Genomic DNA, 27,863 nt, shown 5'->3' with positions numbered 1-27,863 from the left:
TCAGCTGGTTAGTTGGTGTGCAATCTGAAGTCCACAAAAACACTACAGTGAATACTATAGTAATTACTGTAGTATTTACAGTTAACTATAGTATAAATACTGCAGTGAAAGAAAACTGTAGTATATACTATAGTAATTAATGTAGTATTTTTGCGGATTGTAGTATACGGTAGTATTTACTGTAGTGTTTTCGCAGACTGTAGTATACTGTAGTATTTACTGTAGTGTTTTTGCGGACATTATTGTTGTATTTACTATGGTGTTTTTGTTTTAATATCTTTGACATAAAAGTGGAGGCTTTCACAGTGTCTAGTATAGTATTCTACAGTATACTACTGAATTCTATTGTAAACTGTAATAATTTGACATGTGGGTTATCTCTCCTCTCTAATATCTGACCCAGTTTACAAGAGGGGTCTTTAAAGGTGGGATTGACAGTGTGATACAGAAACACTACTAACACCTAGTGAATGACAGGCTACAAAGACATCAACAAACACAACTCTGGACCACCAGGTCTCCATTTCCTGACTAGCGCTTTCAGTGGAATATGATGAAACTGTTTTTGGCTGCATAGAAGGACATGCTATGTGGGCGGCAAGCTTAACAGTGATCAAGAGGACACAGGCTTGGCAAAACCTACAGATAGTACACAGACTATGCTAGCCTGATAGTAGACTATGCCAGGTAGCCGGGGGATATCTGTTCCAATGAGACACCGTGCTGCATTCTTTTACATTACAACTCAATTCCACAGCGTACACGGCCCAGACTTGTTGATTCACTGCTGATTTTTGGAAACATTCAGAAATTAGATTAAAGAAGATCAAGTCATCAATCGTCCATTCTAACCCTGTCTGTCAACCCCTCCTTAAATCCTGTACAAGCAGAAGGGGAGTGGTCACCATAGAGATGAATATAGTCTCTACAGATATGTCTATGGTGGCTTATTTTCTTATTTTCTGTAAATCCCAATACAACCAAAATGCTCTCAACCCTACAATATTGGGAATGCAGCTGACAGACACCACAATACATCAGATGCATGGCAGGTTTCATCACTTGTTTTGTTTCACTCAGTGTGCATCCCAAATGGCACCCTGTTTCCTTTATAGTGCACTACTTTTGACCATGGCCACTATAAAAGGAATAGGGTGCCATTTGGGACACAGCCTCAGTGTTCCAGTGAATAATACATATCACAGACAGGTGATGGTTTGGGAAGGGTTGGTGCTGCCAGTGCCAACACTTTTAAATGGTTCAAACTGGCACCACAGAGCAATGTTATCCCAGTGATGACAGACAAGTCAAAGTCAACAAAGTGCACAGGAGCATTTTTTGGTTTTCATTTGCATAGTTGTTTTACACATGGCAGTTACAGTGTCAATAACTTTTTGGTAAGGTGATTTCAACATGATCCTATTGTTGTATAATATACATACATACAGTACATATTGTACAGAACCATCATATACATATTGTAATTCATAAAATTACTCAATATTGTAAAGATAGCTAGTTTATGTCAGACTCGACTGTTAACTCAGTACAGTAGGCTAGTTTCCAAATTCCTCATTCATTAGTAGTCGAACTACATACTTAATTGTGAGAAGAGACAGAGCACCACAGTTATTGCATCTGAAATTAGGAATGCATAATCATCACGTTCTCATAAAGGTTAGGTCCATCGTCCACACCAGCCACCACTCCTTCATTTGTGATGACTTCACTCAGACTAACAGTGTCCGTTACAAATCCAGCTGGCCCGATTGTTCGATATCCACTATCAGTCTGCATCCCAGGGTCGCCGTTCTCTCGCCTTACCCCTGACCTTTCACACCTAACCTCTGACCCAGCGACCTCTGGCACGCTTTTCAAAATGGAGGACAGGGGCCTCGTGGGTGTAACAGTGGCAGGGCTGTCCTCTGGTGGGGGTTGAGTGTTAGTGTCAGTGTTTCCCATGACAGCAGGGGAGCTATGGTGGGCGTGCTGTTTCCTCCTACTGGGTTTTCTCATAGATACGCCTTCCCCTACAGCACCCTCCACCCCCGAGGGTGGGGGAGCCCCCTGCTCCCACACACTGGCCCTAGTCCCCAGCTTCCTCCTGGGGGGCTTGGTGATCCCCTCCGCCCCCGGGCTTTTCCCCTTGGGCTTAGTTCCCACCTCCTGGTCTTTGTGTCTCTGGAGGCTGCCTAGCCTGCGTAGCATGGCCTGTACCGGGCCCTCCAAGCTGGGGAGCTCTAGTTTAGACAGGGGCCTCCCCACCCCCGCCTTCCCCACTGTCACATACACTGTGGTCACTTTGTCCATCTCTGCCTGCTGGCCATCTGATGTGGACCCTGGTGTTTGCCCTCCCTTTCTGGGAACAGCAGCGTTGGATATGGTGCGTCCTACCACTGCTCCAGGCACCTGCAGGGTAGACATGGCTCGGGTCGGGGTAGCTGTCCACCTGTCCACATCGGGGTCCCCTGCTTCACCACTGGATTCTGGGTCTTCCAATGGTCCAGTCCCACCTCCACATCCATCCACCCCCCCCTCCGTCTCTTCTCCCTCTGAGGCATTCCCTCCCTGGGCCTGGAGGGCTGACAGCATCAGGACCCCCCAGGGGGACTTGTGTTTGGTGCGGGGGGCCCCGGGTGTCAAATCTTGGGCAGAGCCTCGGCGCTCCTTGGGACTGAACCTCGGATGAGATGAGATTGTACTTTATTAATCCACAAGGGTAATTTTTTTGACATTCACTCAACATTAAAAACAATCACAAAAAGAGAATTTAAGTGCTGTGTGGTGTGGTGTGTGTAGTGCCCAATGTCCTCATCAAGATGACTACGACCTGGTGTTACCTGGTGCCTTCGGCGAAGGAGACGGAGGGGCATTTGGACTTGGCGTTGCTGGAGGTGCGGGGGATGCCAAAGGGGAGGGACATGTCTTCTGCACTAATACTGAAGGCAGAGGGGTCGGGGAACATATTACACTTAGAACTCATCTCGTGCTGGAACTCCTGGAACTCACCGCCTGCAACTGCAGGGATGTCTGAGGGAGGAAGAGCGGGGGAATGGAGGGACAGGGAGAGAGAGAAAAATGGAGTCAATCAAAACACAAAGGGTTGAAAACACACACACACACACACACTGATTACCTTCTCTGGGGGGGGGACAGTAGAGCACCTCTCCGGTCTCCTCATCACTGTCGAAGAAGGATCCCTCCGTCACCCAGCCTGAGGAGGGAGGCTCTATGAAGCTGTGGTTGAACGTCAGTTCAGGGTCGTGGTGTGACACTGGAGAGAGAAGCATTTATCATTATTATTATTGTCATAATATTGTAATATGTATAGTATGGACACCAGTCCCTTTTCCAAGCGCATGGATAAAAACTTTCAGAGCATCTAAGTACTGGAGTTTCTTCCTTACATAGATACAGACATATGACATGATCTCTAGTGTGATATTGTACTGACCTGTGACTCTGGGTAGCCCAGAGGACCAGACAGAGATACAGGGTACAGCAGAGCTCACGTTGGCCAGGACGTTATACACATGATGCTTCATACGGACAGAGGTACCACCGTCACCCACTGCTACCCTGTAGGACCAGAGCAAGGTCAGAGGTCAGAGGAACACACACACACCTGTCTTTGTCATCAGAATTATATACACACACACACCTGTCTTTGCCGTCAGTAGGTCCTCCACAGCAGCAGCAGCAGCAGACCAGACCCAGCAGCACCAAGAGCAGAGGGACCAGGAAACCAGTGATCAGAGCCCTGTGACCACCTGACACCACACACACAAACAAATGTGATTCAACCTCACATATTCCTTCTTGAGGAAAAACTAATATTTTAATCCATAGGCCCATCTACTATTACTATTCATTAGCTACACATTATCCACCAACTAGCGCTGTATCCAATAGGAGGAGTACATACTGTATGGACACGCCCCCGTTGCTGGGTGACAGGCGGTTCCCTCTCCACAGTCACAGACAGAGGAACAGTTAAAGCCATACAGCTGGTCTGGACAGGTGATGTTACAACTGGGGACACAACAGAGAGAAACCTGTTAGTGACAGCAAGATACACAATCCCAGCAAGATGTCTAAATCAGACATCATTGGATTGGAGAAACGTAGTTATTTGAAGCATTGTTTCACATCACTTCAAGGAAGAGGAAGGATGCATTTTAAGAGTATTCGAACAGAACCTCTGTCTGCTTTCTCAGTACTCTCACCTCCGTCCCTGGAACCCAGGCCCACAGACACAACTTCCTGTCACGTGATCACAGTGGCCATGGAAACAGGGGCTGCACAGGGAGCGGCAGGCGTCCCCGAATGTCCTGTTAGAGCATGGCTCGTCACACCTGCAGACATACAGAGTGGCCCAGATAACAGAGAGACAACAAAACTATCAGCACTAGAAGAAAACACTGAACCTTTTCAGTATCATTGACACATGCATGTCTGGGAAGTGGAATTACTGTAAAAACTCTCAGATACGTTTCACTGGTAGTTAGCCATCAAACACACACACACCTGGGTTCGGTCCATCCTGGGTCACATCGTGAACACGCCCCCGTCCTGGGGTCACATGGTTCACCGTTCCTGCAGCGTGGGCACGCCTCCTGGCAGTAGTTTCCATGGTAACCATGCGGGCACAGCCGGTCACAGTGTGTGCCATTCCACCCAGGCTCACAGGCCGTACAGACACCATCAACCACAGAGCACGACTGGCCTCCTTCACAGTGGCCACAGCTACATAGGAGGGGAGAGAGAGACATCCACAGCAAAATGACAAGGCTGTATCATCAAAACATCACTGCAATATCCAAAAACACTCTCTTACCTCAGTTTACAGCCACTGCCATACTCCCCAGGTCCACACGGTTCGTTACAGAAGGCTCCCTTGTACCCAGGCTGACATACACACTCCCCGCTGACGGCATTACACTCGCTGTGCTCCAGGTCACAGTTACAGTGGCGGTCACACGTCGGACCCCACCACCCGTTCTGGCACTCACACGCCCCCGTCTTCTGTTGGCAGGATGATGTGTAGCAGCTACATCGAAGACTGCACTTCTGACCCCAGTAACCCGGGGCACACTGACACCTGCCAACAAACCTTTTTTAAGAAAACATATATTTCTATTGTGTTGTAGCTATTGTGTTAAAAAATATGTGTGAACACTGTCCTTTTAATTATTAAATTACAGGCTAAATTGTATCAAGTGATTCAGCTTTTAGCTAACTAATGCCTCCCATTGTAAATAAACCCATTCTCTCTCACCTGCCGGTCAGTGGGTCGCAGGTGGAGGTGCCTGGGTAGCACTGGCACTGTTTGGCACAGGTGGGTGTCCACCAGCCCTCGTCGCAGGTGCAGTTGCCGTGTACAGGGTGGCAGTGTCCATGACGGCCACATTTGCAGGTGTTCTGGCAGAGTGGCCCCCAGCGGTTGGAGAGGCACGTACACTTGCCCGTGATCGGGTCACAGCGCCCGTGAGGGTGGCACTTGCACAGCTCACGGCAGTCCGGTGCCCAGAACTCTGGAGGGCAGCCTGAAGAGGGAGACAGGCTGTAATACTTCAGTAGTTTACACTTAATTACAATGTTCTTACCCTTTTATTCCTGCAATGTAAAGCACTGCCAAAGTTGTTATATTGACTCTTGTGTTCAAAATATATTGTTTGAGTGACACAGCCTATGTAACTTAAACGTCAGAGTTGATTTGACTTACGTGTCTTGCAGTGGGCTCCATAGTAGCCAGGCCGACAGCGACAGACGCCCGGGTATACACACACCTCATCCTGCTGGCAGGCCTGCTCACCATCACACACAGCTGGAATCATAAACAACAGACACAGTGCTGAATTATACAATACTGCCTAAACAAGACAAAAAGCCTGTTCTTATGTGCCCTGGATGGTTTTACACAATTTACTGTCAGCTGATACTCACGTAAAGTACACTCCTCTCCCCTAAACTAATACTCATGTAAAGTACACTCCTCTCCCCTAAACTGATACTCATGTAAAGTACACTCCTCTCCCCTAAACTGATACTCACGTAAAGTACACTCCTCTCCCCTAAACTGATACTCATGTAAAGTACACTCCTCTCCCCTAAACTGATACTCACGTAAAGTACACTCCTCTCCCCTAAACTGATACTCATGTAAAGTACACTCCTCTCCCCTAAACTGATACTCATGTAAAGTACACTCCTCTCCCCTAAACTGATACTCATGTAAAGTACACTCCTCTCCCCTAAACTGATACTCATGTAAAGTACACTCCTCTCCCCTAAACTGATACTCACGTAAAGTAAACTCCTCTCCCCTAAACTGATACTCATGTAAAGTACACTCCTCTCCCCTAAACTGATACTCACGTAAAGTACACTCCTCTCCCCTAAACTGATACTCATGTAAAGTACACTCCTCTCCCCTAAACTGATACTCATGTAAAGTACACTCCTCTCCCCTAAACTGATACTCATGTAAAGTACACTCCTCTCCCCTAAAATGATACTCACGTAAAGTACACTCCTCTCCCCTAAACTGATACTCATGTAAAGTACACTCCTCTCCCCTAAACTGATACTCATGTAAAGTACACTCCTCTCCCCTAAAATGATACTCACGTAAAGTACACTCCTCTCCCCTAAACTGATACTCACGTAAAGTACACTCCTCTCCCCTAAACTGATACTCACGTAAAGTACACTCCTCTCCCCTAAACTGATACTCATGTAAAGTACACTCCTCTCCCCTAAACTGATACTCATGTAAAGTACACTCCTCTCCCCTAAAATGATACTCACGTAAAGTACACTCCTCTCCCCTAAACTGATACTCACGTAAAGTACACTCCTCTCCCCTAAACTGATACTCACGTAAAGTACACTCCTCTCCCCTAAAATGATACTCATGTAAAGTACACTCCTCTCCCCTAAACTGATACTCATGTAAAGTACACTCCTCTCCCCTAAACTGATACTCACGTAAAGTAAACTCCTCTCCCCTAAACTGATACTCATGTAAAGTACACTCCTCTCCCCTAAACTGATACTCATGTAAAGTACACTCCTCTCCCCTAAACTGATACTCATGTAAAGTACACTCCTCTCCCCTAAAATGATACTCACGTAAAGTACACTCCTCTCCCCTAAACTGATACTCATGTAAAGTACACTCCTCTCCCCTAAACTGATACTCATGTAAAGTACACTCCTCTCCCCTAAAATGATACTCACGTAAAGTACACTCCTCTCCCCTAAACTGATACTCACGTAAAGTACACTCCTCTCCCCTAAACTGATATTCACGTAAAGTACACTCCTCTCCCCTAAACTGATACTCATGTAAAGTACACTCCTCTCCCCTAAACTGATACTCATGTAAAGTACACTCCTCTCCCCTAAAATGATACTCACGTAAAGTACACTCCTCTCCCCTAAACTGATACTCACGTAAAGTACACTCCTCTCCCCTAAACTGATACTCACGTAAAGTACACTCCTCTCCCCTAAAATGATACTCATGTAAAGTACACTCCTCTCCCCTAAACTGATACTCATGTAAAGTACACTCCTCTCCCCTAAAATGATACTCACGTAAAGTACACTCCTCTCCCCTAAACTGATACTCATGTAAAGTACACTCCTCTCCCCTAAAATGATACTCATGTAAAGTACACTCCTCTCCCCTAAACTGATACTTACGTAAAGTACACTCCTCTCTCTGTTGTCTCCATCCAGTGCAACAGACAAGAGTGGAAGGATTCCTGTTTGAAAAGGGTAAACAAAATACATACTGTAAAGCATAGTAGGAAGTTTCTTGATGGGACTTTATACTGTTTTTTTCATGAAATAATGGAAGATTACAATTATGAAGATAATGAGAATGTTTCATAAAGCAAGGATATATGTCTGGATAGAAAAGGCAGAAAACGAAAGTGAGAAAAATAAAGTGTGAGAGTGTAATGTAGTCATCACCTGGGGTCCTGGCAGACGTTTCTCCCTGAGGGAGCCAGTCTCTGAGGGGAGGAGAGGGAACAGCAGAGCAGTAGTCCTAGACCCGTCAGAAACTGGCCCATGTCCACCCCACAACCAGGTACCAGCCTACAATAGGTCTCAGAACGTGTCCAACTCACAGGAAAATCCCTTTCTCCTTTTCTTCTCTTTCGGTCACTCTTCTCAAGTCCAGAAGAGGACAATGGAAAATAAAGTCTTCTCTCTCTTTCTCTTTCTGTTTCTCTCTCGCTCCCTGCCTCTGTCTGTCTCCCGCCACTCTCTCGTTCTAACTTTATTTTCCCTAGTCCAGCTCTGTGGTCTTGTAGGCCAATGGAAGGCAGTCTTTCTCTTTATGTTTCTCTCTCCCTGCCTATATCTGTCTTTCTCCCCAGCCAGCTCTCTTCAGTCATTAGTCTTGTAGTTGTATGCCCAGCCTGACTGAGCAGTCCAAACCCGTCCGTTTCCTCTCCCTCTTTCCTGGGGAAGTTAGAGCCACTTCCTCCCATTCAATCTGCCTCAGTAAGGCTTTTTTAAGACATCACCACATACTGAGAGATTAGGGAAAGAGGTGAGCAGCAGATTTAGATGTGTTTGTGTGTGTTTGTGTACTGTACACCTGTCTTCCACACAAGAACACACACTCACTCACCTTGTTGTAAAGAAAAGCCTAACTGTCCATCCTAGATCAGAAGTGGGATGTTCTCTTGGCAAATAGATGTATGTTGACAGCCCAACTCACATGCTCCCACAACACACACTTCTGATTTAAATTCAGATATTTATTCGGTTTTTGTAGCTCAGAGGCTTCTCCGTTTAAAAATAGTCATGCTTACAAAAATAACATGTACATACAGTTTGTAGGAAAATACGTCATTCAACACAATCACCAGCAGCATTCATTTAGAATGTCAGAAAACTACGTCCGAGTCAGATGTCTGAGTACCGGTAAGTTATGGTAGTGGGCAGGGGCAGCCATTGTTGTAGGTGTGTGTTTCTGTGTGTGTTTGTTTAACGACATGGTCAGATGGAAGGATAGTGACGACACACACACACCATCTCCCATTTACCCCCAAGGAAACATACATTTCCTCTGTAAGTGCAGCAACTAACTTACAGGGGCTGGTGCCCCAGTGAACGAACGCACGCACACACACACACACACACACACACACACACACACAGAGACAGGTGTGCACACGCACACTTGGCAGCCGCATAACAACCAACCCCAATGCTCAATTCATGGTCCTAGGGAAGACATGGTTGAACTCATAACAGGACTCTATCAAAAATGTAAGATGAGCTGATGGTTAAGAATATAAAGTCTAATCAATAAATGACTGTTACTCTGTGGCAATACATTCAGGCTCAGAAGTAACACACAGTATACTTTACTGCAAAACGTTTCCTATAACTCACACCATGTCCAAGACAGTGACAGATTGTAAGAATTACAGCAACCACAAAGCACACCAAAAACACCCACACTAGGTAAAATGTTCAACACATGGAAGTCCACCGTGGTTGTTAATAGTTGGAATGCCCTCTGTGGCACAAACGTGTTCCTGCAATGACTAATGATTGCTGTGTTCAAAATATATCTTGGTATCTTTGGCTAAAAATATTTGTTAAAATATCTCAATACAAATTTGCTTCAGAGATTCAACAGAGATTTGTTGTAGATGGTTACATTCCATACACATCACTATAATGTTGAATACAAATACTAAAACAATTACAAAAGCATTATCCATTAAAAAAAGTCCCTCTTAATAATGTCCTGCACAGTTATTGTCAATGCAAAGTGTACAGTTGGCCATTTCACCATTCTGAACCTATTCCTGAGAGAAACAGAGGGAGAGAAAGAGAGAGAAAGAGAAAGAGAGAGAGGAAGAGAAAGAGATAGAAAGAGAGAGAGGAAGAGAGAGAGAGGAAGAGAAAGAGGAAAAGAAAGAGAGAGGAAGAGAAAGAGAGAGAGGAAGAGAAAGAGAGAGAGGAAGAGAAAGAGAGAGAGGAAGAGAAAGAGGAAGAGAAAGAGAGAGAGGAAGAGAAAGGTATACAGAGCAAGGACAAGGGGGTAATAACAAATGAAGAAGGAAGGCATGAGAGAATGCTCTTCCTTTCTTAGGGCTGCTGTGGAGACCTAACCAGTATGACAACATCCTGTGATACTGAACAGAATGGAGGACAAGTGTAGTTGGACGGGTGTTGAGGGGTGTCATGGTGATTGTCGGGGTTCTGTCTCCGCAGTGTTGTCAGTGTCGTCGATGATTTCCCAGGAAGAAGCAGCGTTGTTTTCACCGGGACTACGGCTGCTGTGGTTGCTGCCGGAGCGGGTCAGGAAGCCAAAGCTAGGAGACAACACAGGTCTAGGATCAGCTATACTAACTCACAACCAGAAGAAACTAAAGGTACACACAGGAGGAGAGAAAACAACACAGTCCACAGGTCAGAGATATTGTCTGAAAGGTTATATGCCACATAGCCTCTTGTGACCGACTGTGATCATTAAACAGGAAGCGTGCATGTGAGATTTGGTTCAGTGTTTCTGAGATCGTGTCCAAGATGGCGTAGCAGTGCAAACGTTGTTTGTCGTTCTCCTGTGTACATTTTTTATTTTTCGTCTTTTTTTTGTATATATTTCAATTTATTATGTTTGTTTATTCCATGTGTAACTCTGTGTTGTTGTTTGTGTCGCACTGCTTTGCTTTGAAAATAAAGGAGGGCGCATACTCTAGGAGATCAGATGCAAAAATGTAATGTCCAACGTTTCGACAGCCAAGCTGTCTTCATCAGGGTATAATCAAACACTGCGGGATGACTCGTTTATATAGTGTCAAAAGACACAGGTGTCTGTAATCATAGGAGAGGGGGTGACCTCGACAATTTATTGTTAAAACGAGAGGCTGCTTGGATCTTTAACTTAAAGACCCTTGCTCCCTTCGGTCTCAACGTAGACTTTGATCTGAAGCCATTCTTGTGACTATTGTGACTTTGCCATTGTAATTGTTTGTAAGCTTGTGTAGTCTAAAATTAATCTATGATCGTATGCTATCCATTTGTTTTTTGTATTCTGTTCTTTGTATGCCATTTTAATCATTTATAATTAACCAATGATATTAGGTCACACTTGGCCATGATTACAGACACCTGTGTCTCTTGACACTATATAAACGAGTCATCCCGCAGTGTTTGTCATTATACCCTGATGAAGACAGCTTGGCTGTTGAAACGTTGGACATTACATTTTTGCATCTGAGCTCCTAGAGTGTGCGGCTCTCCTTTATTTTCAAGTGTTGCACTCCGCTAGCCAGCACCTCGTCTAATAGGTGTGCCTTTCTTTTTCTTCTAGCACTGCTTTGCTTTATCTTGGCCAGGTCGCAGTTGTAAATGAGAACTTGTTCTCAACTGGCTTACCTGGTTAAATAAAGGTGAAATAGAAAATACAAAATAAAAACATGTAGTGAGTACTACATTCTGTAGATATGAGGTACTCCCTGGTTACACCACAAGGGGGAGTAGTCTTTGTTTATATTAATGGGCTTAGTCAGAGGCATCAGCAGGTGCTGTGAAATGTATACATTGAAAGTAAAAGCAGAACAGTGAACAGAGCGGTAGCATGTGTTTGAATGTCTGCCTAGAGGTAAACATAGACACACAACAGTATTATCAGGAGACCAGGGGTAGTTTAACATAGACAAACAATATAATCAGGATTCAGGACTTAGCAACAAGTTGATGGAACGATTATCTAACCTACCACAGACCTGCCTCAACTTTGCATAGCCAATCAGTGGCCTCGCAGTAAGGGTTATGGTAGGGAACTGCATAGTTAACTGAGGCTCATTGTCATTTCAAATCAGGCTTTTGCAGGAATTCTCCAACAGAACAAGGTCCTGCATCAGTTTAGCAGCGTAACAACATTGTAACAGGCAACTTAACTATTCATACCAAATTTCTAGAACTATCTTCTGACTGGGTTTCTTTGAATGTTGTAAATGTGCTTTAAACATGTTTACATTTCTGTATGTAAAATGCTATGTTAATACATGTGTTGTTTACATTAGTAAAAACAGGCCAGTAGTACTTACAGGTTCCTGATGCGAGACTCTTGTGGTTTGCTGTCAGTGCTGTCTGTCCCGGTTTCTGTCTCTGCTCTCCTCTCAAACAGGGGTCCTTTCTCCTCATCACTGTTTAAGGAAAGCACATCCACAAAGTCAGCACTGCGTCTTTGTGTGTGTGTACATGTGTGTGTGTGTGTGTGTGTGTGTACCCGTGTGTGTGTGTAACTGTGTGTGTGTACCCGTGTGTGTGTGTGTGTGTGTGTGTCAGTGTCACCTGCTGCATTCGTCCTCTGGCATGCCCAACATCTTGGCCTTGATGACAGTTTTCTGTTTCTTTATGGCAGAACGTACAGCGTCCAACAAGAAGCCTGGACACCGCTCATCATTCAGGATCTCCCTGTGAGGATGACACAAATGACACACACATCCGTACAGACACACACAGGTATATGAAACTAGACAAACACAAACATGTAAACACATACACACTCATAAAAGGTATGAAACATCCCCCATAGTACCTACCTCTGGTAGTAGGAGAGTTCCTCCTGCACCAGGAACAGGTTGGCTTTGAGCTCGTTCCTCTCTGTCAGCATCTCTCTGACCTCCTGCTTGGTGAAACAGGGTCTGTTGGGATCCTTCAGGTCTATCACCAGCTTGTCAGTCAGGTCCACTTCGGTCTTACACGGATTGGCCTGTTGGGGTGGAGAAAACACAGGTACACTATCACAATTGAGTTAATGTAACAACAGTCATGTGTTTTATGGCTAAGGGACACAAAATGTTGTTGTTCACCTGGTATAACACATTTAGTGAACTTCACAGTCTATGAAATCGTCTAAAAGCAATAGGAAAAGCATAATACCCATCAAAATGATGAGATTTGGCAAAATGTGTGACTATTACAAAGTAACAAGACAACATTTTTCTTGTAGTGAGATGTCTTAGTCACATTATACTGTAGGTGGACAATACATACATGTACATCTTGTGCCAACGGTGTTTCCTCTCAGAACTATAAGTTAACTCCTTTGTCAGAGAGAAAAGTCACAGATATTACCTTAATTTCTCTTATCTTAGTCATAACAAATATTTCAAAATGGCTACAGTTTCTTTTACAGGGAGAAGAGTTTAAAGAAACAAAGGCCAAGTGTAAGACTTGGCAGAGAGAGGACAGTGACAAATGTTCAAAGATTAAAGTTCAGCTCCAAAATAAACTGAGGGAGAGGGCAGGACACTAAAAGTTCTCTAGAGAAATGACAACAAGGTGTAACAAACAGTAAAGTGAGTCAGAATACACTGGATGACTAATGTTATGTAGTATTATAAACTTGGTACTTTGGGTCCTGGATACTGATTGGCTGAAACAGCATTTCACAAGTATGACTTAAAAGTACTTGTTTACTGTTCTATTCAGGTTGGTAGCCAGTTTATAATAGCAATAATGCACCTTAGGGATTTGGGGGACTTTTTGCTTAAATATAATATGAAGGTCCAAGGCCAATTCAAAAATGGAAATGAATCTTATCCTTTCAACAAGGGACAAACACACCTCTACACACACAGAGCCACCCATCCACACACATACAACCCCCCACACCATGCATGCACACACACCCCACCGCTTTCACACAGACACTTCTTACCGTGCCAGCAGCAGTGTTGGCCTTTTCCAGCTGGGTGGTGAGGCGTTCTATCTCTTTCTGTTTCTCTCTGAGGTCTGCCTCCATGTCAGCCTTCCTCTCCACAGCATTCTTCACCTGGGCCGTGACGATGCTCTGCTTGTGTCTCAGCTCCCCATTCATCTTCATGAAGCGCTCCAACTGCTCCTGCAGCTGTACACACACACACACACACACACACACACACACACACACACACACACATACAGGTATGTAACAACACATTAACATAACACTCATATTACATACATATACACTCATTCACATCCAGGCCGATGATATGATATGATAGATATCATAGCAGGCCTTTGTGGGAGTTAATTTAGGATGCCCTGGGTTCTAAGTAAGGTGAAAAGCCTAGAAACATCAACAAACACACCCAGCTCGAGCTGGAGTTTAAAACCATTACTGTGTGACAGAGAGCTGCTGTGAATAAGGGAGTGGAGTCATGGCCCAGACTTGTCTCCAAGGTGTGGGTGATGCTCTGCACAAACCCATAACCATAACAACTATACCAGTACTGTTTCAGTATCATGTTTTATTAGTCGTATGTACACATGGTATACAGCGTCCAATGAAATGCTTACTTGCAGGTTCCTTTTGACAATGCAACAACAATAAATAATAAAAGATAAGAATACGAACGTAAAGTAAAATGGCTCAGTAGAATAGAATAAACATTTTAGTATATGTATAATACACAATTTATAGTCCAATATTTACAAGTGTTTAGAGGAAGGGAGGATTGAGGGGCAAGTGTTTGAATTGTGCACTATTAAGCAATTATAACAAGAATCTCGTAGTAGCAGTTGTGATGTGTGTGTAGCATGAATGTGCACTGAGTGTACAAAACATGATCCTTCCATGACATAGACAAAGCAGGAGAATCCAGGGGAAAGCTATGATCCCTTATTGATGTCACTTGTTAAGTCCACTTCAATCAGTGTATATGGAGGGGAGGAGATATGTTAAATCATTATTTTTAAGCCTTGAGACATGGATGTTGTACGTGTGCAATTCTGAGGGTGAATGGGCGAGAAAAAATATTTAAGTGCATTTGAACGAGGTATGGTAGTGGGTGCCAGGTGCACCGATTTCAGTGTGTCAAGAACTGCAACGCTGCTGGGTATTTCATGCTTAACAGTTTCCTGTGTGTATCAAGAATGGTCCACCACTCAAAGGACATCCAGCAAATTTGACACAACTGTGGGAAGCATTAGAGTCAACATAGGCCAGGATCCCTGTGGAACGCTTTCGATACCCTGTAGAGTCCATGCCCCGACGAATTGAGGCTGTTCTGAGTAGAGGTCGACCGATTAAACGGAATGGCCGATTAATTAGGGCCGATTTCAAGTTTTCATAACAATCAGTAATCTGCATTTTTGGACACCGATCATGGCCAATTACATTACACTCTATGAGGAGACTGCGTGGCAGGCTGACTACCTGTTATGCGAGTGCAGCAAGGAGCCACGGTAAGGTGCTAGCTAGCATTAAAAGTATCTTATAAAAAACAATTAATCTTAACATAATCACTAGTTAACTACACATGGTTGATGATATTACTAGTTTATCTAGCTTGTCCTGCGTTGCATATAATCAATGTGGTGCCTGTTAATTTATCATTGAATCATAGCCTACATCGCCAAACGGGAGATTTAACAAGCGCATTCGCAAAAAAAGTCCTGTCGTTGCACCAAAGTGTACCTAACCATAAACATCAAAGACTTTCTTAAAATCAATACACAAGTTGGAAACTAATTTGCCAGAATTTTACGTAATTATGACATAACATTGAAGGTTGTGCAATGTAACAGGAATATTTAGACTGATGGATGCCACCCGTTAGATAAAATACAGAACGGTTCTGTATTTCACTGAAAGAATAAACATTTTGTTTTCGAAATGATAGTTTCCGGATTTTACCATATTAATGACCTAAGGCTCGTATTTCTGTGTGTTATTATGTTATAATTAAGTCTATGATTTGATATTTGAAAGAGCAGTCTGACTGAGCGGTGGTAGGCAGCAGCAGGCTCGTAAGCATTCATTCACTTTTGTGCGTTTACCAACAGCTCTTCGCTGTGCTTCAAGCCTATCAACTCGAGATTAGGCTGGTGTAACCGATGTGAAATGGCTAGCTAGTTAGCGGGGTGCACGCTAATAACATTTCAATCGGTGACGTCACTCGCTCTGAGACCTTGAAGTAGTTGTTCCCCTTGTTCTGCAAGGGCCGCATCTTTTGTGGAGCGATGGGTAACGATGCTTCGAGGGTGGCTGTTATCGATGTGTTCCTGGTTCGAGCCCAGTTAGGGGCGAGTGTCACGACTTCCGTCGAAGTCGGTTCCTCTCCTTGTTCGGGCGGCGTTCGGCGGTCATCGTCGCCGGTCTTCTAGCCATCGCCGATCCACCTTTCATTTTCCATTTGTTTTGTCTTGACTTCCTGCACACCTGGTTTACATCTCCTACTAATTACATGTGTATTAAACCCTCTGTTCCCTCCATGTCTGTGTGGGGTATTGTTTATTGTCAAGGTTGGCACGCTTCCGGCTGGTTTGCGTCGGGTTTTGTTTTATTACCCGTGCTTTGTGGCAGCCAGTACTTTGTACTTGGGTTTTGTACTTTTTCTGCCTCATCTTGTTCTTTGGGCATTTTGTGTTGTGACGCGGTTGCGTTCTGTATTATGATTGCCTAAGTAAAGTGCTTTGTCCATTCATCTCTGCTCTCCTGCTCCTGACTTCCATGCACCAGCTACACCCACCGTTGACAGCGAGGAGAGGGACGGAAGCTATACTGTTACACTGGCAATACTAAAGTGACTATAAGAACATCCAATAGTCAAAGGTATATTAAATACAAATGGTATAGAGAGAATTAGTCCTTTAATTCCTATAATAACTACAACCTAAAACGTCTTACCTGGGAATATTGAAGAGTCATGTTAAAAGGAACTATCAGCTTTCATATGTTCTGTTCTGAGCAAGGAACTTAAACGCTAGCTTTCTTACATGGCACATATTGCACTTTTACTTTCTTCTCCAACACTTACTGCATTATTTAAACCAAATTGAACATGTTTCATTATTTATTTGAGGCTAAATTGATTTTATTGATGTATTATATTAAGTTAAAATAAAAGTGTTAATTCAGTATTGTTGTAATTGTCATTATTACAAATAAAAAAATTGGCCAATTAATCGGTATCGGCTTTTTTTGGTCTTCCAATAATCGATATCGCGTTGAAAAATCATAATCGGTCAACCTCTAGTTCTGAGGGCAAAAGGTACTGCATCTCCATATAAGGAAGGTGTTCCTAATGTTTTGTACACTCAGTGTGTGTGTGTGTGTATGTGTGTGTGTGTGTGTGTGTGTGTGTGTGTGTGTGTGTGTGTGTGTGTATTCAGATGGACTGTACATGTAGTCTTCTTGTCCTTACCGCCTCCACCTCCTTAGACACGCTTCCTATCTGCTGTACTTTGGCCCTCAACTCATCTCTCTGCTTGTCAACCACCTCCTTCAGTTTCAGCATCAACTCCCGCTCCTGCCGTTGGACACGGTCTGAAACACAGGACCACAACAATACAATATCATCACTGTGGGTTTTCAATGGTCAACAGACGGCCCAGAGACAACACAGTAGGGCACAAAAAATAAAAGTAAAGAAATAAAAGCCCACCGGAAAATGGAAATGAATGTCCAGGAAGTCCCTAATGAACATGACCCAGTAGTTCATCAACCATCAACAGTGGGTCAAGACTAAGTCCCCAGCCAAAGCTGCTCAGTGGAGTGTATCGTAAGGTCTGTGGTTAAACAGTAAAGACACTTAAGGATTATCCTTCAGCACATGGTCATCTTTAAGCGGTCTGGTTTATACCTGTTGATTCAGACACACTACTCTGGACGTGTAATGACTGATACATAACCTATGGTGGAGATTATTTAATTTAACCTTTATTTAACTAGGAAAGTCAGATAAGAACAAATTCTTATTTACAACGACGGCCTACCCCGGCCAAACCCTCCCCTAACCCGGACGACGCTGGGCCAATTGTGCGTCGCCCTATGGGACTCCCGATCACGGCTGGTAGTGATACAGCCCGGGACCTAACCCGGGTCTGCAGTGACTTAGACCGCTGCGCCACTCAGGATCTATGGTGTTTTGCTTTGGATGGACATTGGAGACACTAATGTTCCTAGGCCAAACTGCAATAAAACAATCAAACTTAACAACAAGCAGCTAACATGGACCTCTTGGTGGGAAAACTGTTTTCAGAGTGTAGTATGGCTTGGGCCCGTAGAGGTACTGCAGGTGGTCCACAATTCTCTATACTTTTTTATAAATAAAACAAAATGAGAGCCTGCCGTTCTGTCCCTTTTTGACTCTGCCTTGGACTACGAACCTCTACCTACCCACGACATCAAAGACAAACTCACAGTCCGGGAGTTACCCAGGGACCTCAACTCCCTCATAGCCTTGAATATAAGGATCAATGGGCGTCTACGGGAACGTAGGAGAGAGGAATTCTGTGTTCAGCCACACTCGCTCGTCCACGTTTTCTCCCTCACCTCCGAAGAACCCTGGAAGTCCCTGATGCCTGCATTCCTGCGAGAATTCGAAATCACCTGAGCCCCTCGGCGACTCGTCTCCTCCTGAGCCCATGCAACTGGGCAGGGCTAGATTGTCTCTTAGTGAACGTTTATGCAGGCTGAGCTTCAACAGTTGCCTGTATTGTGGTACTACAGGACATACAGGACAGCTGCCGGGATCATGCTTCCTCCTACCTCCCCTGCCGGTGCAGGGTTTTTCTTTGTGGAAAAGAAGGACAAAACCCTGCGCCTGTGTGTTGACTACATTGGCCTCAATGACATCGCTGTAAAGAATTACGAGTACCTGGTTATGCCGTTTGGTCTAAGTGCATTTATTTAAGTGCACACTCGCTCGTCCACGTTTTCTCCCTCACCTCCGAAGAACCCCGGAAGTCCCCAACGCCTGCATTCCCGAGAGAATCCGAAATCACCCGAGCCCCCTCAGCGACTAGTCTCCTCCTGAACCCATGCAACTGGACAGGGCTAGATTGTCTCCTTGCGAACGTTTACGCAGGCTGAGCTTCAACAGTTGCCTGTATTGTTGTACTACAGGACATTACATAGCCACCTGTCCAGTAAAAGAACAGGCTCATCAGTAGGTATGGGTACGCTGGTGGGCCATACAGGGAGTCTTCAAACTCCCATTACTTGTACTCCTCTCCATGCTGTTCCACTGCTGCTGTGGGGTGGTCGGTCAAAATGTCTTCGGGTGCTCATTGACTCTGGGGCTGATGAGAGCTTCATGGACGCTACCCTGGTAGCTGAGCTGGGAATCTCTACTCAACTCCATTCCCATGGACGCCAGAGCTTTGACGGACTCTCCATTGGCAGGGTTACTCACAGTACGGTTCCCATTAACCTGCAGGTGTCGGGTAATCACAGTGAGTCCCTACAGTTTCTACTAATTGCATCTCCTCATACACTTGTGGTTTTGGGATTTTCATGGCTCCAGAGGCACAACCCCCTGATCGACTGGGCTACTAGTTCTATCCTGGGTTGGAGTCCGTTCTGCCATGCACATTGCCTTAAGGCGGCGCAGCCTGCCCTGGGACATCCTTCTGCGGGCTTGGGAAAAGCCTCGGATCTCCCGCGGAGTACCAGGACCTCCGGGAGGTTTTCAGCAAGGCTCGTGCCACATCCCTTCCTCTGCATTGACACTATGAATGCGCTATTGACCTCCTCCCGGGCACCACACCACCTCGGGTCGGCTTTATTCCCTGTCTGCCCCGGAGACCAAGACCATGGAGGTACAGTGCCTTGCGAAAGTATTCGGCCCCCTTGAACTTTGCGACCTTTTGCCACATTTCAGGCTTCAAACATAAATATTTTTTTGTGAAGAATCAACAACAAGTGGGACACAATCATGAAGTGGAACGACATTTATTGGATATTTCAAACTTTTTTAACAAATCAAAAACTGAAAAATTGGGCGTGCAAAATTATTCAGCCCCCTTAAGTTAATACTTTGTAGCGCCACCTTTTGCTGCGATTACAGCTGTAAGTCGCTTGGGGTATGTCTCTATCAGTTTTGCACATCGAGAGACTGACATTTTTTCCCATTCCTCCTTGCAAAACAGCTCGAGCTCAGTGAGGTTGGATGGAGAGCATTTGTGAACAGCAGTTTTCAGTTCTTTCCACAGATTCTCGATTGGATTCAGGTCTGGACTTTGACTTGGCCATTCTAACACCTGGATATGTTTATTTTGGAACCATTCCATTGTAGATTTTGCTTTAAGTTTTGGATCATTGTCTTGTTGGAAGACAAATCTCCATCCCAGTCTCAGGTCTTTCGCAGACTCCATCAGGTTTTCTTCCAGAATGGTCCTGTATTTGGCTCCATCCATCTTCCCATCAATTTGAACCATCTTCCCTGTCCCTGCTGAAGAAAAGCAGGCCCAAACCATGATGCTGCCACCACCATGTTTGACAGTGGGCATGGTGTGTTCAGGGTGATGAGCTGTGTTGCTTTTACGCCAAACATAACGTTTTGCATTGTTGCCAAAAAGTTACATTTTGGTTTCATCTGACCAGAGCACCTTCTTCCACATGTTTGGTGTGTCTCCCAGGTGGCTTGTGGCAAACTTTAACCAACACTTTTTATGGATATCTTTAAGAAATGGCTTTCTTCTTGCCACTCTTCCATAAAGGCCAGATTTGTGCAATATACGACTGATTGTTGTCCTATGGACAGAGTCTCCCACCTCAGCTGTAGATCTCTGCAGTTCATCCAGAGTGATCATGGGCCTCTTGGCTGCATCTCTGATCAGTCTTCTCCTTGTATGAGCTGAAAGTTTAGAGGGACGGCCAGGTCTTGGTAGATTTGCAGTGGTCTGATACTCCTTCCATTTCAATATTATCGCTTGCACAGTGCTCCTTGGGATGTTTAAAGCTTGGGAAATCTTTTTGTATCCAAATCCAAATTCACAACAGTATCTCGGACCTGCCTGGTGTGTTCCTTGTTCTTCATGATGCTCTCTGCGCTTTTAACGGACCTCTGAGACTATCACAGTGCAGGTGCATTTATACGGAGACTTGATTACACACAGGTGGATTGTATTTATCATCATTAGTCATTTAGGTCAACATTGGATCATTCAGAGATCCTCACTGAACTTCTGGAGAGAGTTTGCTGCACTGAAAGTAAAGGGGCTGAATAATTTTGCACGCCCAATTTTTCAGTTTTTGATTTGTTAAAAAAGTTTGAAATATCCAATAAATGTCGTTCCACTTCATGATTGTGTCCCACTTGTTGTTGATTCTTCACAAAAAAATACAGTTTTATATCTTTATGTTTGAAGCCTCAAATGTGGCAAAAGGTCGCAAAGTTCAAGGGGGCCGAATACTTTCGCAAGGCACTGTATACATTGAGGACTCTCTAGCTGCCGGGATCATGCATCCTCCTGCCTCTCCTGCCGGTGCAGGGTTTTTCTATGTGGAAAAGAAGGACAAAACCCTGCACCCGTGTATTGGCTACCGGGGCCTCAATGACATCACTGTAAAGAATTGTTACCCACTACCACTCCTCGGCTTTCGAGCTTCTCCGGGGGGTGACCATCTTTTCGAAGTTGGACCTTCGGAACGCCTACCACCTGGTTCGGATACGGGAATTAGACGAGTGGAAGATAGCCTTCAACATGGCTAGCGGACACAATGTGTACCTGGTTATGCCGTTTGGTCTGGCCAACGCTCCAGCCAGACCCCGGGGAGGGGGTGGCTAACCAGATGTTCATCCCAGATTTTCCCGGTCCTGGAATGGAGCCATTCCTCTAAACTCACCTGTCATCCCGGCTCCCGCCGGACCCTGGCTTTCTTCCACCAACGTTTTTGGTGGCCCACCATGGTCCCGGACATCTCCGCATTCGTTGCCGCCTGCACTGTGTGCACACCGAATATGACTTTGCGGCAAGCTCCGGCTGGCCTCCTTCAACCACTCCCTGTTCCTCATTGCCACTGGTACCATATATCCCTGGACCTTGTCACTGCTCTCCCTCTGTCTGATGGCAACACCACCATCCTTACTGTGGTGGATAGGTTTTCCAAAGCTGCACATTTCATTCCCCTTCCAAAGTTACCCTCAGCCAAGGAGACAACCTAGCTTATGGTGCAGCACATCTTCTGGATTTATGGACTTCCGATCGACATGGTCTCCGATTGGGGTTCTCTGTTCTCGTCCAGGTTCTGGAAGGCATTCTGCACCCTCATTGCATCATCGGCCAGCCTGTCCTCCGGGTTTCATCCCCAGTCTAACGGCTAATCAGAGTGGTCCAATCAGACTACTCTTCGCTGCCTCGTCTCTGCCAAAACCACCACCTGGAGCCAGTAACTTGTGTGGGTAGAGTACGCCCGCAACTCCTTCCTTGCTCGGCCACTGGACTCTCGCCCTTCGAGTGTTCCTTGGGTTACCAGCCCCCGCTCTTCCCTGAGCAAGAGGTCAGCATAGCCTCGGCCCAGATGTTCGTCCGCCGCTGTCGGCGTACCTGGAAGAGAGGCCGGTCCGCTCTTTTTACGACCACCTCCAGGCATCACCGGCCTCCGGCTCCCCGCTATCGGCCAGGGCAATGGGTATGGCTGTCCACCCGTGATCTGCCCCTCCGGGTGGAGTCTCAAAAACTTTCCCCCCGTTTTATTTGCCCATTCCCCATCCCTAATGTCCTTAGCCCCTCTGCTGTTCGTCTTTTGTTGCTCCTGCCTGCCCTGATCCTGAGCCTGCTGTTCTGTCCCTTTTTTGACTGTGCCTTGGACTACGAACCTCTGCCTGCCCCTTTATTGTGATAAAAATTCTGAGAACCGAACCATCCGACCTCCTGTGTCTGCATCTGGTTCATATCCTGAGTCGTGATACTATCTTGTTGAATGATACTAGGGTTGGTGCTCTTAGCAGCTTCTATAGCGAGAGTATCGACGACTAAGCAGGGACGAGATCAATAATGAATATCTTACTAATACTTAATAAGTTAGTGTAATAATACAAATATACGTGTCTATTATAGTCTCTTTCAGTATTTACATAACAAATGTCACATTTACGATCACACATTCACTTCCCAAATAAACAAACACCAGAATTTCTCAGTCAGCAATGTTTTTCCGTGTGATTACCACCAGAAGTAAATACTCTGAGCCAGTTTAGCAGTAACTCCATTGCCCTGACACGCATTACTTTGGGGTACTTTACCTGTTGTGGTGGGTAGTATGTTTGCATACACACATGTGAGAAGGGGATTGTTTCTAAGAGGTGTGTGATATATTATGTATGACAGAAAGGGTAAGTACCATGCCCATAAGGCAGACGTTTATACTAATCCTTCCTGGACATGGTTGCCCCTAAGGCAGATGTTTAAACTAGACTTCCTGGACATGGTTGACCCTAAGGCAGGTGTTTAAACTAACCTTCCTGAGCATGGTTGACCCTAAGGCAGATGTTTAAACTAACTTTCCTGAGCATGGTTGACCCTAAGGCAGATGTTTAAACTAACCTTCCTGAGCATGGTTGCCCCTAAGGCAGATGTTTAAACTAGACTTCCTGGACATGGTTGACCCTAAGGCAGGTGTTTAAACTAACCTTCCTGAGCATGGTTGACCCTAAGGCAGATGTTTAAACTAGACTTCCTGGACATGGTTGACCCTAAGGCAGATGTTTAAACTAACCTTACTGAGCATGGTTGCCCCTAAGGCAGATGTTTAAACTAGACTTCCTGGACATGGTTGCCCCTAAGGCAGATGTTTAAACTAGACTTCCTGGGCATGGTTGACCCTAAGGCAGATGTTTAAACTAACTTTCCTGAGCATGGTTGACCCTAAGGCAGATGTTTAAACTAACCTTCCTGAGCATGGTTGACCCTAAGGCAGATGTTTAAACTAACCTTCCTGAGCATGGTTGACCCTAAGGCAGATGTTTAAACTAACCTTCCTGGGCATGGTTGCCCCTAAGGTAAATATTTAAACTAACTTTCCTTAGCATGGTTGCCCCTAAGGCCGATGTTTAAACTAACTTTCCTGAGCATGGTTGCCCCTAAGGCAGATGTTTAAGGCTGTTCTATATCAACCAACCTCCCTATATATCGCATGTTGTGACGGCCCTGAATTTTTCTGAACCGTCTCAGAGTGCTTCTCCTTCCAATAGGGCGCTTCCCCTTCAATTCCCAATTAAATAGTGCTTCTCCTTCCAATAGGGCACTTTCCCTTTAATTCCCTATTAAATAGTGCTTCTCCTTCCAATAGGGCGCTTTCCCTTTAATTCCCAATTAAATAGTGCTTCTCCTTCCAATAGGGCGCTTTCCCTTTAATTCCCAATTAAATAGTGCTTCTCCTTCCAATAGGGCGCTTTCCCTTTAATTCCCTATTAAATAGTGCTTCTCCTTCCAATAGGGCAATTTCCCTTTAATTCCCAATTAAATAGTGCTTCTCCTTCCAATAGGGCACTTCCCCTTCAATTCCCAATTAAATAGTGCTTCTCCTTCCAATAGGGCGCTTTCCCTTTAATTCCCAATTAAATAGTGCTTCTCCTTCCAATAGGGCACTTTCCCTTTAATTCCCAATTAAATAGCCAGCATCAGCTGCGCAAAAGTGGGGTTGTGATGGAGCAGTGAATGAGGATGTGTTCAACCCTCAGTTCCCGAAGCTTCTCTATTCCGTTTGTTTTGTTGCCGTTAAACGTGTGTTTTGAAGCCTAATAGAGTTTACCCAGGATCGGATCCACTCTTTGCGTCCGTGGACTACACCTCTCCGTTCTTCATGGCCTTTCTCTGCTGGAGATCTGTTGGCGGATTGGATTGTCTGACTGACCGACTGACTACCACCTTTTTGTATACGGTATTTCATTTGTTTTGATGTGATGTATACTGTGATGATTTATGTAGTTAGTTGTAGTTAAGGACTTAGTAAGAGTTGATACGCTTTAAAGTTCTGTGGTAAAATAATTGTTATATTGATTGTATGATTAATACTGGGTTTACGCTACACTGAATGAACGGACAAACATTGCGTGACAAAAGTCACTTCGAGTTCCCTGAACTCCTTTACCAGGCTGGACTCTTTTTAGGCCCGAGTTACAGGACATTTCTGGAGGAACCAGAACTCATTGTGTTATATTATTATATGTGTGTGTAATCATTGATGTTGCTAATACAACCCACGCAAAAGAATATAGTTGTTTTTGAAGTTATTTTCAATGTTTTAAGGGTTTATGAAAAGTTTATTTCCATCCTGACTTTTACATAAGTCCTTTGTATTGGTGTAGACTTGACGGACCAGATGGGACTCATTCCCTCCCAAACCAAAAGGAGAAACCAATGTTTTCTCTGGTAGGCACAACCTACCTGGCACCCCTATAAATAATAACCTCAAGTCAAAACCGTTACAGTGTGTGTTTATGTGTTTAAACCAACCTTCCTGGACATGGTTGCCCCTCAGGCAGCTCTGTAACTCCTGTTTCTCCATCTGTAGATGCAATACCTGGGCCTGCAGCTCCTCGCACCTCCTCCTCTGCTTCTCCACCTCCTCCTGCACCTCCTGCTGGGGGACAAGGAGGAGCTGTTACAGACTCTGGGTTAGGAGGAGACACACAGCATACCCACCATAGAAATAGAATGACATTCTAGTCGTTATATTTATATGGTACCCATAACCATTGACTTCTAGTGAACTCATTGCCCAATACCAGAGGAGTCTACAGGTACTTGGTGGTGAGGAAGAATAGGCTCCTAATTAAATCAAATATATTGATAGCTACTGAGTGCTAGCTGAAGAATGTTCCAAGTGAAAGAGAATCGGTGACGTCACTTGCTCTGAGACCTTGAAGTAGTAGTTCCCCTTGCTCTGCAAGGGCCACGGCTTTTGTGGAGCGATGGGTAACGATGCTTCGTGGGTGTCAGTTGTTGATGTGTGCAGAGGGTCCCTGGTTCGCGCCCGGGTATGGGCGAGGGGACGGCCTAAAGTTATACTGTTACACCAACAAGACCAATAACCGACAGTGTAATCAGGTGTGAGACAGAAGGGCAGGGCCCATGGTGTGGTGTGTGGTGCATAGACATGTGGTGTAGTGAAAACTGTAGTACCAACATGTTTCCTCCTATCATATCAAATCTATGATCGTTGAGATCAGACCAGATAACAGTGACTTCCCTAATTATACTGCGATATAGCCTGGGTTATTTTTTATTAAACACTGCACAATGCAGTTTCTCCAGAGATACATCTGATCAAGACCGAAATGTGCGATGTAGTAGGGAGTTGTAGTTTCCAACATGACAATATTCTACATAGCTCATTGCAGAAAATGTGGTAATTAACTACATTGACCATAATCCATTGCATGGGACTTTTATTGTTTAATTCTGCGTTGTTACAGCATTCGACCAACGTAATGCACAGTGCAGTTAATGTAATGTTTATTTTTATCAAACCCGAAATCCGTGATACATACTGTGGCAATAGCGACCTGTCAATAAAAACACACGAGGAACATCATAACGACAATAGCACGAGCGTCCATTCCGAACACACCATTCCGTGATGTTACATAACAAAAACGACATATAGTCTACATTTCGCTTAGGCTACTAATACAACTAAAATGGAGCCTTCTCTGTGTGGGGGAATAGTTGCCAGTGGTAGGTCTACACTCTACACATAATGCGTCACACAGATAACAGATATGTTTTGTGAGCTGTCACTTGCCACTGAATGGGCATGATGAATAACGTGGCATACTAACGTGCAGCAAGTAGTATAGTTATTCAATTGTACCCTAGCCGTCAAAACAATTAAATTGCTACATTGTAGCAGCAACTCCAAATCACATATCGCTAATTGAAACGATACGTCACTGGAGGTATTATCTCCCATGTTACTACCATATTATTACCACCGACTCACCCGTTGTATTTCGCTCTTGCTTTCTTCGCATTCTTTCACATTTCTCGTCTTCTTCTGTTTCTGTACATTAAGTGTTTCGAACGCTTTAAGTAATTCTTCTTCTTTTGACTTGTGAGCATGGTTCCGCGATGCGAAGCTCTCCAAAAGTTCTAGAACTTTGACAATTTTAGGCACCAGTCCTGTGGCGCTCTCTTTACCGTAGCCGTCAATAAGTGTTTCCACTTCCGAGCCAATCAATTTAGCTATTTCGTATACATCGTCCACAGTTAGTGCTGAACATGTCCTTTCAAAACACACCTCTGTCTTCTTGACGTCTTGCTTTTGATCGTTTCTATCAAAATCCTTCTCCATTATTGCACAAGTGTGCAAGTGCACAAGTGTTACTATCGAAACCCAGAAATAAAAAGAACGTCGTTCTCACGGTGACATGACAGTTCCCCGGCGAAAGAGTCGAAACACAATTAAATCGAAAGTGTTCTAGCAATAAACAGCGCGATATGCTGCTGCATCTAAACTTAATGCATTCGTCAAATCGTCACCCAATGCTCGAACTTGACTCTGCATGCTTGGTCAGAGACTAGAACAAACCCGTTCAAACTTGAACCTCATTCGAGTATACGTCACACATTTTACCTAACCCTAGTCTAGAACATTAATATGAGGCCCAATTCAAATAAAAAAACAGTGTACAAGTGTTGGCCAATATTTCTGCTGGTGGCTTGTTTCAACATCCCTACTACTTTCCTGACCAATGTAATAGGAGTGAGTCATTTATTGTACCTTAATTTAACTGGGCAAGTCAGTAGGCCACAAATTCTTATTTACAATGGTGGCCTACTGCCAAACCCGGATGCTGGGCCAATTGTGCACCGCCCTATGGGACTCCCAATCACGGCCAGATGTGATACAGCCTGGATTCGAACCAGGGACTCTTGTACTGAGATGCAGTACCTTAGACCACTGCACCACTCAGCAGCCCAAGAAGCTCCTCTTCAAGAGCCACATGTAATGTTACGCTAGGTCGCCCATAATGCATCAGACAGTCTGAGCATACAAATTGGATTTCCTCTGAAGGCATGGGAAATGATCAATGATGCTGTACTGTTCTTTAACAGCAGCCATTGGTAAAATGGAATCAAATAAAATAGATCAA

The 27,863-nt window shown here is 44.7% G+C and overlaps 2 protein-coding genes across 3 annotated transcripts; both read right to left on the bottom strand.

The window, feature by feature from the left end:
• Positions 1-1,332: 1,332 nt before the first annotated feature.
• Positions 1,333-8,428, bottom strand: LOC139386319 (scavenger receptor class F member 1-like). The gene is made up of 13 exons (XM_071131841.1): positions 7,984-8,428; positions 7,711-7,772; positions 5,726-5,827; positions 5,279-5,546; positions 4,838-5,101; positions 4,528-4,746; positions 4,227-4,355; positions 3,926-4,032; positions 3,662-3,770; positions 3,455-3,579; positions 3,137-3,274; positions 2,841-3,030; positions 1,333-2,680 (listed from the first exon to the last, which is right to left on the bottom strand). The coding sequence occupies exons 1-13, from the start codon at positions 8,082-8,084 to the stop codon at positions 1,645-1,647; spliced, it is 2,850 nt and encodes a 949-aa protein (XP_070987942.1). The 5' UTR covers positions 8,085-8,428; the 3' UTR covers positions 1,333-1,644.
• A 334-nt stretch (positions 8,429-8,762) lies between these two features.
• Positions 8,763-27,435, bottom strand: LOC139386354 (RILP-like protein 1). Of its 2 annotated transcripts, none has more exons than XM_071131891.1 (8): positions 26,711-27,435; positions 25,222-25,345; positions 17,184-17,305; positions 13,712-13,900; positions 12,591-12,760; positions 12,340-12,462; positions 12,093-12,191; positions 8,763-10,352 (listed from the first exon to the last, which is right to left on the bottom strand). In XM_071131891.1, exons 1-8 carry the CDS (start codon positions 27,059-27,061, stop codon positions 10,220-10,222), a joined length of 1,311 nt encoding a protein of 436 aa, XP_070987992.1. In that variant the 5' UTR covers positions 27,062-27,435; the 3' UTR covers positions 8,763-10,219. The 2 variants fall into 2 exon arrangements, with proteins under 2 accessions (XP_070987992.1, XP_070987991.1); XM_071131890.1 differs by having other exon boundaries at positions 25,222-25,348; positions 26,711-27,420.
• Between the last annotated feature and the right edge of the window lie 428 nt (positions 27,436-27,863).

Source organism: Oncorhynchus clarkii, chromosome 27, assembly GCF_045791955.1.
Source record: "Oncorhynchus clarkii lewisi isolate Uvic-CL-2024 chromosome 27, UVic_Ocla_1.0, whole genome shotgun sequence".
In the NCBI taxonomy this organism is placed as follows: Eukaryota; Metazoa; Chordata; class Actinopteri; order Salmoniformes; family Salmonidae; genus Oncorhynchus; species Oncorhynchus clarkii.
This window is presented reverse-complemented; position numbering and strand designations above follow the sequence as displayed.